Raw genomic sequence first — 17,021 nt, 5'->3', positions numbered from 1 at the left:
CTGGGTTCTGATTCCACTTTGTACTTCTTTTTAATTTTTGGGGACCTAGCAGGAGATTGGGAAACATCACTGCTTCTTACCTTCCCCATTAAGTAGAACCACGAGATGAACCGAAACCATTTCTTCTGGCAAGGGTGGTTCCCACAGGTAAGATGTGAGTGCTACCGTGGTGGCTAAAGTTTGATCCTTCACCACCTGTTATATTTCCCATAGGATTTATCTGGTGAAAGGAGATCTAGTTTTTTATACTGTCAGAAATCTCTTTTTTCTGGGATTGTAAAATTGAATTGTCAGGACTTTGAATTACTTCTTTTTAAGAAAGAAATGTATAGGTTCTTATATTGATCTTAGACTTTGACGTGTGAGGCGAATGGTGTGTCTAATCACCATTAAATACTAAGCCCCAAAGGTTAGGTAGTAACTAAGTTTAAGATCCAATCTGAATTTTGTCACATGTTTAAAATGTACATAGGCTTGTGAAAAATGTATCTATTTTTGCATGTAGTGATATTTTATATTTTTAAGTTTTAAAAATCGTGTCTGCAAAGAGTTTTGTGGATGGATTGGTGGGGATGTATGCAATGTCCCCACCATCATACATAAAGAATGTACATAATGTCACTAAACTGTACACTTAGAAGTTATTAAAGTGGTAGATTTTAACCACAGTGTGTATTTTAACCACATTTTTTTTTAAATTTTATATGTAGTTGACTAGGTGTTATGACCATACCAAAACCTCATTATTGAATTTTACTAAATTACACAATCAGCAAATACTGGAAAAAGTACCTATCATAGAAAAAAATTGACTTCCTACAAACTAGGTGATTTTACATAATCTTTAATATTTTGAAATTATTTATGTAGGAATCGAAACTAGTTCTAGGGCAGATGGCCCAAAGTGAACTAGACTAGCTAAGAAACCAAAGAGGGTGCTTCATGAGGAGCTTAACAGCCCATCAGCATCACGAGAGATGAAATTCCTACATGTAGTGAGAGGTTCCACTAAAATCGGACTTCGGAGCTCTCTTTCACCTCTGTATTTCTTCTGCCTATTTCCCACCCCTTCTGCCCACACCCCCTTTGTCCATATCTCACCTTTAAATCCTTTAAGACCCGGCTTACATGACTTTCCCTTGCCTGGTCATCCCAGCCAGACCTGACCCCTCCCTCCAAATTGGGTAGCCACTTTCTTCATTTACTCCTCAATTTATTTGTTTCATTGATTACACAAACAGTTCTTGAGCCCCTCCTTGTGTGTTTCCCACTAATCTAGGCCCATAGGCTACAGAGAGGAATGAGACAAGGTCTTTGCCTTCAGTTCAAAATTTATAAAGTGGAAAAGTAATTTCAAAACTATGTTGAGAAGCACTATAATATAAGAGGAATAGAGTTCTATAAAACCAGTCTGATGACAACATGCATTACCTTTTACCTTTTTTTAAAGTTTATTCATTTATTTTTGAGGGAACGCAAGTGCAGGAGGGGCAGGGAGAGAGGAAGACAGAATTGCAAGCAGGCTCCATTCTGTGCAAAGCCCAAAGCGGGGCCGGAATCCGTGACCCATGAGATCATGACCTGAGCCAAGATCAAGATTAAGGACACTTCACCAACTGAGCCACCAAGGTGCTTCAACACACATTCCTTTTTACTAGGCTTACTTTGTGCATGTCTTTCAAATCTAGAGGTTGCGGATCATGTGAGAACTACTTTCTTTTTGCATCTTCTCTGTGGCCTGAAACGAGGTTTGCAATATCATATACTCTCACTTATCTTTTAAATGTGCAAATGGAGGCAGTAAGTCCAACTGACTGCAGCTGACAAGTCAGGTATGTTATCTTTCAATCTACTCTTTGAAATGGAGATCTCTGTTTTTTTTTTTTTTTTAAATGTTTATTTTTGAGAGAGAGCAGAGTGCAAGCAGGGGAGGGGCAGAGAGAGAGGGAGACACAGAATCCAAATCAGGCTCCAGGCTCTGAGGTGTCAGCACAGAGCCCTACACGGGGCTCGAACTCAACGAGCTGTGAGATCATGACCTGAGTCAAAGTCAGACACCCAATGGACTGAGCCACCCAGGCGTCCCAAAATGGAGATTTAATACTGTGTACCTTTTAGCTGGTTGGGTTTGTTTGTTTGTTGTTTTGTAGATGCATATTTTTCTCCTCCAGCCTGTAAATGTATTTAATACTATTCAAAGATTTTCAAAGGTTAAACATTCTGAAAAATAGGAATAAACCCTTATGGTCTGGAAAAGCAAATCTTTTGTTCCTATAGGAACGCCCGCCCCCAGGTGAAAAGCAAAGAGGACTTTTCTTCTTCCCACACCCCAGCCCAAGCACATGGTGACTTTCCTTACTAAAAGAAACCTTTCTTATTCCAACTTTTGTCTTTTATTATTCTGGTAAGAATCAGATGAATATGTATCATTTTTTAAATTAAAAAAGAAGACTCAATGCCAGCCAGCTCTTTTCTTTCATTATTATGCAACTAAATGTTCATTTGATCACTTTGCTGCTTGCTCTCGATCTCCCACCCCCTTTTGGTCATAATCCTCCAGCCTATAGCTGTTGTGTGTTTCCTTTCCCTCTCCCAGATCCCTCTTCCAAACTAAACATAAGGGTCTTGGAGCACCTGAGTGGCTCAGGCAGTTAAGCATCCCACTTGAGCCCCACATCAGGCTGTGTTGACAGTGGGAAGCCTGCTTGGGATTCTCTCTCCCTCTCTCCCTCTCCACTGTCTCTCTCTCAAAAGTAAATAAATAAACATTAAAAATGAAAAGTAGCATGTAGCTCTATTAAAAAAAAAAGTCTTTTTGCGTACTTGAGCTACACTCCTACTTCAGAGTTTAATTTTTTTATTTGCCCTTTCTTGCCCCTTTCATGCTTTTGATTGAATACTTCAGCATAGCAGATGTGAAGTGACATTTCATTTACAGGATCTGAGTAACTTAGAAAGGATTTCCAGAGACTGTTCTGTGCTTTTTTAGAGCTTAGCTTTTCAAGCATAAGTAAATCTCACTGTCCTTTTTATTCCCCCCCCACTGGGGGGGGATGGGCTAAATTTGTAAGGGGCATTAAGGAAGACACTTGTTGGGATGAGCACTGGGTGTTAAACATAGGAATGATAATGTATAATTTCTCAAATCTACTCCTAAAATCATTATTGTACTATTTGCTAACTAACTTGGATGTAAATCAAAAAAATAAATAATCGGGGTGCCTGGGTGGCTCAGTCGGTTAAGTGTCCGACTTCGGCTCAGGGCATGATCTCACGGTCCGTGAGTTCGAGCCCCGCATCGGGCTCTGTGCTGACAGCTCAGAGACTGAAGCCTGCTTCAGATTCTGTGTCTCCCTCTCTCTCTGACCCTCCCCCGTTCATGCTCTGTCTCTGTCTCAAAAAAATAAAAAATAAAAAAAAACATTAAAAAAAATAAATAATCTTTAAAAACCGGTTCAAATAACATTTCTCAAGTTAATAGTTTAGTATAATAAATATGGAGAACCACGTATAGCATATAAGAGCAAACAAAAAGTGTTAAAAGTTTAATGTCCTCCGTGGAGGACCTTTCTGTGGATTGCTCTGAAGCCCAAGTCATTTAAACAAATTGTATTAATGCTCACAGCTAATGTAGGATACATTTAGAATTATAATCCCCTGACTTCCATTCCAGCACTTTTTTCCAAATATCCCAGTACCTCCCAATTTGATCTCTGCATGAGTTTAACATCTTTCAAAAGCCATTCTCCAGGTATTACAAATTAAGAGCTCTGAAACTGAGTGGATAGGCAGTGACTAAAGGAAGCAGTAGGAGAGAGAAGGGGTCTTCAGGTTCATATGGATGGACATCTATCTTTTTTTGGCCATCGCACATGTGAATTCCTTTCTGTAGAGTATCTCTCACCTTAATATGCAGAGACTGCTTCCCACTATAGAGGTCCAAAATGCCAAGCAGTCACTTGGAAAGTGACCTTCTTTGCCACCAAGACACTGATACTCTTACCCACCCTAGATTAAAATGATGCTAGGGACGTGAAGAGGTCAGGACTGATCCGACTCCGTTCTGGTGACAGTGGGCAGTATAGCAGCAAATTTAGAGTCCAGTTTGGCACGGTTGACAGTGTTCACTGCAGGGTCTGTGGCAGTGGTCTTTATGCTTTTAGTTCAGTGGCATGAATTTGGTTTTTTCAGCCTTCTTGGAGATTTTATGAACCATCCAGTATCCTTTGGTAAGTTCATTTCCTTAAATTAGCCAAATTCAGTATCCATTGCTTGTATTTTTAAAAACCCTGATTGAGAGAACATTGACGCCCAGAAGTTGTTGTCACCAAGAGACCCTTGGGGAAATGAAGGAAAAAAAGAAGAAGAGAAGGAAATCTGGGACTCATTACAGAGTCTGGAGAGCTTTCCAGGCAGCACATGTCCCGTTCATGCTAAGGGGTGAGACACTGGCAGTCCATAGCAGATGGTGGTTGATCTTGTGGAAGAATTTAAAAAAGACATTCTTAGGGCAAGAAGGATATATGTTGATTTGGGGGATAACACAAAGATATACTGCAGTAAACATTTTCTTTTCATCCACTTTTCCTGTACTTGTGAAATCTCTTACCTTTATGAGGCATAGCCCATCTTTCACCCTAGAAACTGAAAATGCACACTTGCTTTCCCAAATTTTCTTACAACTATGACAGTTACATGACCTAAGTTCCTCCAATAAGTTGCACCCAACCCAGACTTGGAAGCTGGATGGGATGTAAAGAAATTCAGGCCGTGTGGACGCCACGCTGCTGTGGGAGGTGACCTCTGTACCCAGATGAGGCAATGGTGCCATCGATTGTACTGCAGTATCCAGTATCCAAAGGCAGTGAGTCTTCATGTGCCTTGTGGCCCAATTTGGGCATTGTTTCTACAGAAACCTGGTTCTCTGGACTTCTTGCAGCTTGTGCGAGCTACCCAACATATTTAATAAATTCCTTGTCCACTCAAATTATTCCAAGTTGGTACTGTTTCTCGAAACTGAGGAATCTGACTGCTATAGTAGGCAGTGAGCCCACAAAACTCCACCATCTCCAAGTCCAAAACTTAACTTCCTTTCTTTCACTCCTGTCCTTGGCGTTTATGACTTCTTGCCCTTCTTGGCACTTTGCAGTTCATTTTGGACCTGATTCCCAGTTTTAAAACGTCAGGATGGGGAAGAAGCACATTGAATTTAGCAGGACCCCCTTAACCTTAACCCCAGAGATGATCTTGAGTCATTAGCCCTGAGGGTTGGTCATGCCTTGCAGTTAGTTCATCGGTAGCCACAATTCAGTGCCTATTTATTAGTCCTTTTAAAATGAAAGGACTCTTGTTGGGGATTCAGAAGAAAAGGCAGGAATTTATTTGGCTAGAAAGCATATACCCTTTGGAATCAGACAGAGGATTGAACCTATAAAGTTGTGTCCCCAAACCCTCCACAGAACAAGCCCTAACAGCAATTTTCCCCAATCTTCAAAGTTCACAAGAGATCTCCCTTCAGGCTCGCTTCTCAAGGCTCCTCTCTGGACTGAGGGTGTCTCACATGGCTACCCTCACCACCACAACAAAGGTCATCAATGCAGTACTGTCACCAAACAAATTTCAAGTCCATCTTAACAGGTACTTTCTGAAATCAGTAGCTCCCTATAGTGGAATTCTACATGTAAATCCATTTTCATCCGCTTCTTCTGACTTTCTTATCTTGGGCCCAACTGGAGGTATTTATTATGAATAGAAGGTAAGGAGTCTAGAATTGTCATTGAAATATCTAAAAGTTTAAAAACTATAGGTGTGTCTGGATGGCTCAGTTGGTTAAGCATCCGACTTAGGCTCAGGTCATGATCTAGCAGTTTTGTGAGTTCGAGCCCCACATCGGGCTCTGTGCTGACAGCTCAGAGCCTGGAGCCTGCTTCAGATTCTGTGTCTCCCTCTCTCTCTCCCCCTCCCCCACTCATGCTCTGTCTCTCTCTCTCTCTCTCTCTCTCTCTCTCTCAAAAATAAATAAACATTAAAAAAATTTTTAAATGTAGAGAGAAAACTTTTCATTGGTGAAATAAGTGAGGCTCAGATATTTGGATTAGCTAGATATACAATTATTGCATGAGTTAGATTTTTAAATGGCTGAAAAAAAAAGAATAATATTTCATAATATGTGAATATTATATGAAATTCGATTTCAGTGTCCATAAAGATTTACTGAAACACAGTTACACGCTCACTCATTTCCAATGTCTGTGTTCATTCTACAGTGACAGAATTGGGTAGTTGCATCAGAGATCACATGGATGTAAAGACTAAAATACCTTTTAACTTTTTACAGAAAATGGTTTGCTGCCCCCTGGCCTATACTTTTCAGAATGATGCCTGAGGCCTGGGATTTCTTCTAGTCTGGAATTCAGCCTCTAAAGAGGATCCTGTCACCTGAATTTAACTGCAAGTCTCACTCAGTCCCAGCTACACTGGTGGTTCTCATTCCTGCCTGGCAGAGGGGCTTTTAAAAAGTTCCCATGACCCAGGTCATTTAAGCGACAACTGCTGGAATCAAGGTCTAGGGAAATGAATTTTTGAAAAGCTCACTAGATGCTTCTGAGGTGCAGCCAAAGTTGAGAACCAGGTGCTAAAAAGTGGAGTGACTCCAAGAAAGGCATTTGTGGGCGTGCCTTAAACTGCAGTGCTTTTCAAACTTTAATGTATATAGAAGTCAACTGAGGATCTGGTTAAAGGACAGATTCCATTTCAGGAGAGCTGGGGTGATGGGGTCTAGGGCACGCCCCCTAAAATATGCCACTCTGCAAGATCGATTATTTGGGTTATTTTGAATTCAAGTGACGTACAAAGCAGTGGTGCAGGAAGGACACTCTGAGCCCCCTGTGTCCCCCTGCAAGCAGGAAGTGAGTCTCCTGTGTGAAAGGTACCCTCCTGTACCAGGAAGTAAAGAGAACTCCTTATCACCAGAGCCTGGGAATGCAGCACAGAGAGGCTGTATAAACAGCACTTGTTTTTCCTTCACCAATTTACTACCCCAAGCCCAGACTTGTCTTGTCAATTCCTCCACAAATTTCTTGTATCTGGTATAAAGGTATACACACTGACTGCTTCGCTCACTTCCTTTGAGTTTCATATTTTTGTGAACTCCCATATGAAATTAAATGTGTTTCCTGTTAACCTGTCTTAATTCATAATTATATTAATTATTAATAATAAACTGATTAATAATATCAATTATCTAATGCATAGTTTAATAATTATTTAATAAAAATAATTTAGTGGATAAACAATAATCTATTTAGTAAATAAATCAATAGTATTAATATTGTTTATTAATGTTACTAAATATTGTTAATAATTGATTAATATATCATTTAATTATTAAGCCAGCCAAAGTACCTAGAAAGGAAGAAAGGAAAGTTTTTCTCCCCTACACCTGAGATTTTGTATTTCAAAAAACTTCCAGATGTTACTGGTGCTGCTGGCCTATGGACCACACTTTGAGTAGTAAGGCAAGGGCAAGGACTTCACGAACTTATAGAACATGTTCCATGACTTATTTTTGCCTGCTTAGGAATATATAGTTGCATAACAGAGTTCTTTCTACTTTAGTTGACGCCTCTGAGGAGGTGGCATGCTAGTTGAGTTGCTGAAGGTGACAAGGGGCCAGATCTGAGAAGAATGGGGAAAGAACTTCCCAGGCAGAGAGGAGCCAATGTGAAGTCTCTAAAGCAAGAAGGACTCACTTTTGAATGGCCTGTGTGAATATAGAGTGACAAATGTGATGCTCAGTTTGTTTCATTTTAGGGGAAGATAACATTTAAAAAGGGGATGCATCAGTTCATCCTTGAAATCAGTTCTTGAGATAGAAAATCAGAGGATATTACTCACCCTGTGCTCAAGGCAAAAAGAGAGTTGAGTCCCACGACTCAAATTTTGGGTGATTCTTTTTTTGTTTGTTTTAATGTTATTCATTTGAGAGAGAGAGAGAGTGAGAGAGCGAGCAGAGGAGGGGCACCGAGAGACTGAAGCAGGCTCCCCGTTGACAGCCGAGAGTCTGATGCGGGGATTGAACTCATGAACCGTGAGATCATGACCTTAGCTGAAGTTGGACTGTTAACGAATTGAGCCACTCAAGTGCCCCCATTTTTTGGGTGATTCTAACTCCAGTGTGATATCTGTCATTCATATTTTTCTCTAGAACAGCTCCACAAACTTATGCATGAGGAAGAGGTGCTTGCAGTAAAAGAGGAATGATTTAAAAGAAATTTTCCACTAAAACCCCCAGGGAAACTTCCTTGGATTCTCTAGTCTCTGCTTCTCCTCTGGCACTGTAAGTGGAGTTGTTCACACTGTAGAAAGAAGAGTGAAGGTTTGGGCAATATTTTCATAACTGAGTGTCCTCAAACCTGTCCACCCACACCTCTTCATTCCCTGGGTTCACCATCCAACCCTTCTTGTTCCGAGGTCTTATTTAGCTGAGAGTCCTGGTTGGTGCTGCTTGGCTTATGGTTCTGCCTGGCCCCTCTCTTTGGACGCATCTGCAGTGCCAGAAAAGAGATGTGGCTCCCTTACTGTGGCCTACAAGACCCTCTCCAGGGAAGAGGCATTGGATGTTGGCAGTGTTGGGATGCAAGAATTTTATTGTACCCTTCAAGATTCTTCTGGCTGGTCTAAGAATCAAATTGACATGAGACAGATTAATAGGAGAATATCAAATTTAATTATGTGTGTACAGGGAATCCACATAAACATGAGAGATTCCAAAGACCAGCAAAATGAGGTATATATGTCATCCTATACTAAGGAGAAAGGGGTGGGGGACTGGGACTTCAAAGAGAAGGAAAGCAATTCACGGGAAGATGAATTGGGCCATACAGAAATAATGAGACACAAAGAGGAATTGTAGCAGACTTTTCTAGGTTCCTCCCTGTTCCAAACCTAGTTCATATTACACAGTAGTTATTGATGGTGATAGCTCTCTTCCTGGAGCAGGTCATCTGTCTAAATTCTTTCAGGTAGTTAGGGGGAGGGTCAAAGTTTCTTGAGTCTTTTGGGCCTTGATGGTTTTCAGCTCAGAATAATCTATGTGCCAAAATGGCACATCTTAGGACAACTCATTCTGAACCCCAATAGCAGCTTCAACAGCAATAGTGGGCCATACCAATGTCTTTTCTGGAGTCTTGGAGGTGCCACAGGAAGACTTCCTGCACAAACATTAGTGGCCTTGACTTGGAAACTTCTTGACTTCTCTCGAGAGGAAGAGAGGGAGGGAGAGCGAGAGGGAGAATCTGCAGACAGCTCTACAGGGAGCCAGAGGATAAAGGGAGGAAAATGCTGGTCCCCACGTGTTTATTAGGGAACACGTGCATCAACAGATATGAAACATTCCTGGGAGGGGGAAGAGGAGGTGGCTGGACTTCTTGTGATTTCAGGTAGGGTCAGAGTCCAAGATATATATGGTCTTGTGACATTTCGGTTTCTGGTTTTAGCCCTTGGCTGTTGTATAGAGGGTGTATAGACGAGGAGGCTGTGGAAACACCTAATAGGGAAAGAGGCTGGGGTAGGGATGGCTTCCAGGAGACAGTGGTGATACCAGGAATCAGGTGAAGGAGGCACAACAGAATAAAGCAAAGAACCACTAATAATTCCTTAAAACCAGAGGTGCCTAGGAGAGAAGGTAGGACAGGATGACAGAGGAATGAGGTGAGAAAGGTTGTTAATTGTATAATTCATAACCTGACACTCCTTTACTATGTGTTTATTCCCCAGGATTCATCTTAGATTAGACCCAAGGAATAATGTTTTACCTGATGGTCTTTATTTGGGCTGCTAGGTGCTGGGAGATAATTCTCCATAGGTCTCTCACATTTCTGCATGTCTTGGGAGCAGAGGCACTGATAGCTTTTGTTCTAGAGTATCTCTTCAAGGATGTTTGTAGTCAAGGACCTTGGATGACAGAAATAATGTCTCTCACTGTAACAGAGGGCAGGTTCATTTACCGTGCAGTATAATAAAGGTTGGGTTTCTTAAGCGCAGGGGTCCTTGGGTGTGAGGCAAAACCTCTGTGTGTGGCATTATCTGAACAGTTTCCCATCGCCTTGAAGGGGGTGGGGAAGCGCAAGGGGGGACCAACCTAAACATGAGGCTTGTGCTACTTGCTGTGCTCTGCGTAATTGAGTCTTTTGCCTCAGAGCCAGGAGTCTTCTGTCCTCTGTCAACGCTCATGAAGCTTGGTAGGCTAACCCTTCATAGCTCGTGACACTAGGTGTTTGCTTTTTGAGAAGCAAAAAATTAGTTTTGAGTCTGGCTTTTTACTGCACTCTCAGAGGTAATGAATCCTGTCCGCTGCGCCCTTGCGTAGCCACAGCTGAGGTAGGATTTAGGCCGGTAGGATCCATATCCCTTCCAATATTAAAACGCCTTGGCTTATGAATCTGAGCTTTCTGTGGAGGCAAAGGGCCACCAAATACAAGGCGAATATTTCACTGATGTAGAGACAAATGCCAAGAAGCCAGGCAGTGCTTGGCTTACCAAATAGAATAAAAGAGGCTGTTACCTCAAACTACCACAAGGAACACAAGCCAGGTTAAAATTTGAAAATTAGTCTGCTATGCAGGAAATAATGACACAAAGGTGACAGTAGCCAAATAGGATTTGGCCACGAGATGACTCTAGCTGTGCCCACTTTGGGGATGGGCAATGAAATAGGACAAATTCTCTATAGGTACCTAATATTACCTTCTCAAGTAGGTACTTATTCAAATTACCAAAATGGTAGCTTTAACAGAGTAAGTTAATGCAATTTAGCAATAGAAGCAAGCATTGACTTTAGCCTTCAACTTGATTAGTAGAATTGGTCAACATATTCTACTAATTTCAGAAACAAACTATTTAAACATTTTAGGTTAGGGGCACCTGGCTGGCTCAGTTGGAAGAGCATGCGACTCTTGATCTTGGGTCATGGGTTTGAGTCCCATGTTAGGTGTAGAGATTACTTGGATAATAAATAAACTTCTAAAAATTTAAAAGAGAAGATCACTGTAAACTATCTTCATCTTTGAAACTATCTTTAATCACTTAAAACCTCTTCAAAACATCTAAGTCTAAATAATGGGATGGAATGAATAAAAATATGTTTTATGTGGAGTGCTTGGTGGCTCAGGTGGTTGGGCATCCGCTTTGCTCAGGTCATGATCTCACAGACTGTGAGTTCAAGCCCCACATCAGGCTCTGTGCTGACAGCTCGGAGCCTGGAGCCTGCTTCAGATTCTGTGCCTTCCTCTCTCTCTGCCCCTCCCCCACCCATGCTCTGTCTCTCTCCTTCAGAAATAAACATTTAAAAAATTTTTAAAAATATATATGTGTTTTATGTGACAATAAAATGTTTTCTTGGTGATCTGGTTAATGATTTTTTGTTTCTTTTATAATTAATGTTTGTAAATAAGACAGACATTGAAGAAGGATCAAAGAGGTTGTATTTCTGTGTGTCTCTGGAGATGCACTTTATCCAAATATGGCATTATCTGAAAAATAAAAAATCAGAAGTATTTGTTATACCACGTATGCTACATTTTATAGTTCCAAAATAACCCTGAGGGCAGACAGGATGAGTACTGCTTCACAGGTAAAGAAAGTAAGGCTTAGAAACACTAAGTGACTAAAAGCGTGAGACTAGTCAATGGCAGAAGCAGAACTTGAATCCAAATGCAATGTACTGAATGTCTTTGTCCTCCTGCCCAAATTCCTATGTTGAAGCCCTAATCACAATGTGATGGAGTCAAGACATGGGGGCTTTGGGAGGTAATTAAGTCACATGAGTGGAGTCCTCATAAATGGGATTAGCGCTCTTAGAAGTAGAAATCAAAGAGCCAGCTAGCTCCTTCTGCCATGTGACAACACAGCAAGAAAACAGCCCCCCCCCGAGCCAGAGAGAGGGCATTTGTCAAGAACCCCACTGTGCTGGCATCCCGAAATCAGGCTTCCAGCCTCCAGAACTGTGCGAAATGAACGTTTGCTGTTTAAGCCACCCTGTCTGTTGTAACTGGTTATAACAGCCTGAACCAAAATACCTGCATCTTCTGTTTTGAAGGCTTGTATGTTTACGTAAGACTGTCCCTCTTTCGGCCTCCACATCTCCAACTAGAAGACTGAAAAGAGTTTGGAGATCTCTGGCTAAGAAAACTCATTCCCTGGTCTATCATTCACTATTGATAGAAGCAAAGAGGAGTCCCCAGAAGTCCCAAGTGCTCTTAGCAAAATCCCCAACACTTCTCATCCTTAACACTCATGGCCTGACCACCGCTTGAGACCATTAAGACCAATCTCATTCTGTTCCTTTTCCCTGTTTACTTGGGCTACCTCAAGAAGCCAGGAGTTCTGAGAGAGAGAGAAACCAAGAAAAAGACTGTTCACTGTAAAGAACAAACTGACGGTTACCAGCTGGGAGGTGAGTGGGGGATGGGTCAAATAGGTGATGGGGATTAAAAAGCACACTTAGCACGACGAAAATAATAAGAATAAGAATAACAAAATAAAAACAAAGGGGAAACAAAGAAGCCAGGAGTTCTGGGTTGTCCCACGTGCCCCGGATGCCAACCCCATGCTCTGGGAGCCCATGCATCCCTTCCCTAGCACTTCCCATCCTCCTGCTTTATGTTTCCCCATAGCACTTACCCACTTATAATACGTGCATCTATCCACTCAAATACCTACTGAAATCTAAGTTTTATAAGGCAGAGGTTTTCTCTATCGCTGTATTGCCAAGCACATAGAGTAGTGCCTGACAGAAAGTAGATACTCCTAAAAATTTGCTGAATGAATGTGTTTCTTCCTCTAACACAGGTATGTATAAAGGAAAAGAGTAAAGTGCTTTCTAATTCTTACTGTATACATCCTGGGGCGCCTGGGTGGCTCAGTCGCTTAAGCATCTGACTTTAGCTCAGGTCATGATGTCGCGGTTCATGGGTTCGAGCATCACGTCAGGCTCTGTGCTGACAGCTTGTAGTCTGCTTCAGATTCTGTGTCTCCCTCTCTCTCTGCCCCTCCCCCACTCATGCTCTCTCTCTCTCTCTCTCTCTCTCTCAAAATTAAAATAAAACATTAAAAATTTTTAATTATTGTATAGGTCCAGCAAAACGTACCTTCTTATTATCTTCTTCCATTTCTAAAGATTATTCTACAGCAACAAATGTGCCCCGGGAGACTCTAAGTTTGTGAGCCATTGCCCAAGAGCACGACTACGGGTCTCAAGAGGAACGAGGTAAGATTTACCATGACTTCTGGAAAAATACATACTATGTCCTAATATTTATTCGACTACCAAATGAATATTTTCTATGTGCCTAATTTATGTCTGACACCATTCTTGGAATAGAATGGACAAAGCAGTGAAAAAACAGACATCATCTCTGCTTAACCCTACGGAGGAAAAGAAAGCCAGGTATGGTATTGCAGGATATTGGAGAGTTCTTTTAAAGTGTTGTTTTTTTTTTTTTAATTTGAGAGAGAGAGAATGAGCAGGGGAGGAGTAGAGAGAGAGGGGGACAGAGGACCCAAAGCGGACTCTTGTGTTGACAGCAGGGAGCCTAATGTGAGGCTCGAATTCCTGAACTGGGATATTGTGACCTGAGCCACATTCAGAAGCTTAACTGACTGAGCCACCCAGGTGCCCCAGGATATTGGAGAGTTCTATTTATATAGGATGGTTCCTGATTAATTGGATTTTGAACAAAGATCTCAATAAAGTGAGGGAAAGAGAGAGAACTCCAGGCAGAGGGAACGGCATGTGCTAAGTCCCTGAGATGGGAACCAGAATGTTATGCACCAGGAACAGGAAGAAAGCCATGGTAGTTAAGTGAAATGAGGCCAGGGACAGTGGAGAGATAAGGATGAAAAGATAATTAGGGGCTTGTTCATTGAGAGCCTATAAGCACAGGAGAAGGTGTGTGGATTTCACCTAAGTGTGCTGTGAGACCATAGACCAGTTTTGAGCAATGAATAACGTATCTAATACATGTTTTAAAAAGATCACTCGGGCTGTTGTGTAAAGAAGTGTGGGAGGCAGCAAGCACAGAGGCGGGAGGACAGCTGGCTGGCTCTACTTTGGGAGAGAGATGATTATGGATTGAATCAGGGTGATAGTGGTCAGATTCAGGACTGATTTTGAAGGAACAATTGATAGGACTTCCAGACAGATTGGATGTGGAATGTGGGACAAAGAAGAGTGTCAGACGTACTCCTAGATTTTTGACCATTTTCTGAAATGAGGAGGGGGAAGGGGTGAGTATGTATGTTTGGGGGCGGAGGATAGGAATTCTTTTTGGCAATGGTAAATTTGAGATATCAAGTAGAGGTGGAAGTCCTCATGGATGCGTTTCAAACTCAGGAGAAAGGTCAAGGCCAGAAATAGAAATGTGGGAGTCATCAGAATTAGGATGGTATTTTTAAGTCCTGTAACAGGTTGAAGACCAGCAAACTGTCGCGTTGAGATCACCTAAAAACTAAGTGTAGTTGATCAGAAGCAGGTAATCTTATCTAAAAAGGATGTTATTTTACAGTTAATGGTGTTTATCATTTAATTGAGTACATATTTGTGAATGGTTTACTGCAGTAATATGTTCATCATGTTTTATAAGTAATGTCCCATCTCCTTATTTTACAAATGAGGATTTTCTCTTTGCATCTGTTGGCTTCCTGGGGGAGAGGGTACTCTCTGATATATATCTGTGTTCTCAGTTTAGTGTGGCAGGGCCAAACTTCTGGTTTGGAATGGGGCAAGTTCTCTCTTGGGGTGAGTTCACCGTTCACTGCTTTTAAGCCAGTTTCTCCAATATAAATAGTTTTCCAGTAACAAAGCCAACATTTTAACCTCCAACTATCTGTCAATTGATATAAACTCAGGAACAGAAGGGTCTTATTGTTGACCTTTTCAAACCTTAACAGTATTCAGAATAAAGTATACACTCAAAAAAATGTTAGCGCCCTTCTCTATATCCATGCACTTTCTACTTGTGGAAATAAAAAATAAATAAGCCCCAATATCTCTTATTTATCCTTGACGAAAATTAAAGTTGAAGCCAAAGACCTTGATTTTTAATTAGAGATTAATGAGAAAACCATGGGAAAAAATTCTAATAAGCTTGAGAATAAACAGCACCGGGTCAGTAATTACCTACCATTTGTTCAAACAAGTGTTTCTCAACCTTTTTGGTCTCAAGATCCATTATATTCCTACAAATTATTGAAGATTTTATCAAGGTTTTGTTCATGGGTGTTGTACCTCTCAATATTTACATTAGAAATGTAAACTGAGGGGAAAAAATTAAAACTTAAGAATACAAGCCCACATTCCATTTAATGGTCAGAAGAATGATGTGATTGCACATCACATTGCTTCTGGAAAACTCCAATGTATTCCCATGAGAGTAAAAAAGGCAAATAATATCTCGGCATCCTCATGAAAACTTTGACCCTGTGGGGTCCTGAAAAAGACCTGAATACTCAGAGGTTCCCACACCACCATTTAAGAATGAATAGTTTAGACTAAAAAAGAAAAAGCATGCATTTACATGCTAATTACCAGAACATTTCAATTAACTCCATGCTTATTCTGTATCTTGTCATCATAATGCTGAATTTCTATTTAAGCCTGTTTATTTAAAAGAACAAAGAGCTTTTCTGTAAGATTTAATGTTCCAGAATTATTGGCTTATAACTTTGGTATCATTAATATTGGTTATGGAAATTATATTTGTTAGAAAACCATGTGTATTCGTGTAAAATGGTAAACTGTGTTTGTTATAGAAGGTGGATATTACCCTCCACTATTAAGCTTGTGAGCCTAACCAATTCTATGTGGTTTAACTCACCTAGTACTGAGTAATTCAAGCAGAATAAAAGATTATGCAGATCCACTTAGAATTAGGAACACTAAAGGCCCTTGTAAAGAGTTATTTTTTGAGTAAAATTAACACATGGCTGTTACAGATTAACTTTAAAGCACAATGGAGAATCTCAGGGTTTTTGTTTTAATTTTTTAATGTTTTTATTTATTTTTGAGAGAGAGAGAGAGAGAGCACAAGTGGGGAAGGGGCAGAGAGAGACAGAGGGAGACACAGAATCTGAAGCAGGCTCCAGGCTCTGAGCTGTCAGCACAGAGCCCGACGCGGGGCTCGAACCCACGAACCGCGAGATCACGACCTGAGCTGAAGTCAGATGCTTAACCAGCTGAGCCACCCAGGCACCCCAAGAACGTCAGTTTTCAATGCCACACTGTATCACCCTCTTTACACCACTTACCAAGAGCATGGGGGTAAATGTAAAGTCACAACCCCCTCATCAAAGAAGTTAAATCTCCAAAATACTGATTTTTCTTGTTGCAGATCTAACTTAATCGCGTGTTGTTTGTATTTAATACAATTACACTCTACTTTATTTTTTTTTATTTTTTTTTAATTTTTTTTTTTCAACGTTTTTTATTTTTGGGACAGAGAGAGACAGAGCATGAACGGGGGAGGGGCAGAGAGAGAGGGAGTCACAGAATCGGAAACAGGCTCCAGGCTCCGAGCCATCAGCCCAGAGCCTGACGCGGGGCTCGAACTCACGGACCGCGAGATCGTGACCTGGCTGAAGTCGGACGCTTAACCGACTGCGCCACCCAGGCGCCCCAGCTTTATTTTTTTTTAAACATGAAAAAAATGCCATCAGATGCTTGTCTTGACTTGGAAACAAGTATTCACAATCAAAAATGGTTACTCTTTCTCTTCCTCCTCCTGAGAAATAATACTACCACCACCATCAACCCCCACACCAACCTCCCTCCACATTGTACTATTGTTAATCAGGGCTTTTTGTTTGATATTTGTCATCAAAATCACTTCCACTGTATCTCAATTTTGTACATGAAATTTTTGCACAGGCAACAAATTGGTGAGATAGGTAGTCTCTGGAGCTTTTGTGGGCTATTATAATTATCTATAACAACTTCTCTCAAAATATGGCTCTCGGGCCTTCAG

General features: G+C 41.1%; 1 protein-coding gene across 6 annotated transcripts in view; it reads right to left on the bottom strand.

Annotated features, from left to right (window-relative positions):
• Positions 1–11,465: 11,465 nt before the first annotated feature.
• SPATA45 (spermatogenesis associated 45) overlaps positions 11,466–17,021 on the bottom strand; it is a 30,711-nt gene continuing 25,155 nt past the window's right edge. For all 6 annotated transcript variants that reach the window (XM_042976702.1, XM_042976700.1, XM_042976698.1 and 3 more), the window contains one exon: positions 11,466–11,531. In XM_042976702.1, the coding sequence (XP_042832636.1) occupies positions 11,512–11,531 (20 nt within the window). In that variant the 3' untranslated portion in view covers positions 11,466–11,511. The remainder of the gene's footprint in view (positions 11,532–17,021) is intronic.

This window comes from Panthera tigris, chromosome F3 (assembly GCF_018350195.1).
Source record: "Panthera tigris isolate Pti1 chromosome F3, P.tigris_Pti1_mat1.1, whole genome shotgun sequence".
NCBI classification, from domain to species: Eukaryota; Metazoa; Chordata; class Mammalia; order Carnivora; family Felidae; genus Panthera; species Panthera tigris.
The sequence above is the reverse complement of the archived record's forward strand: the minus strand, read 5'-3'. Positions and strand labels throughout refer to the sequence as shown.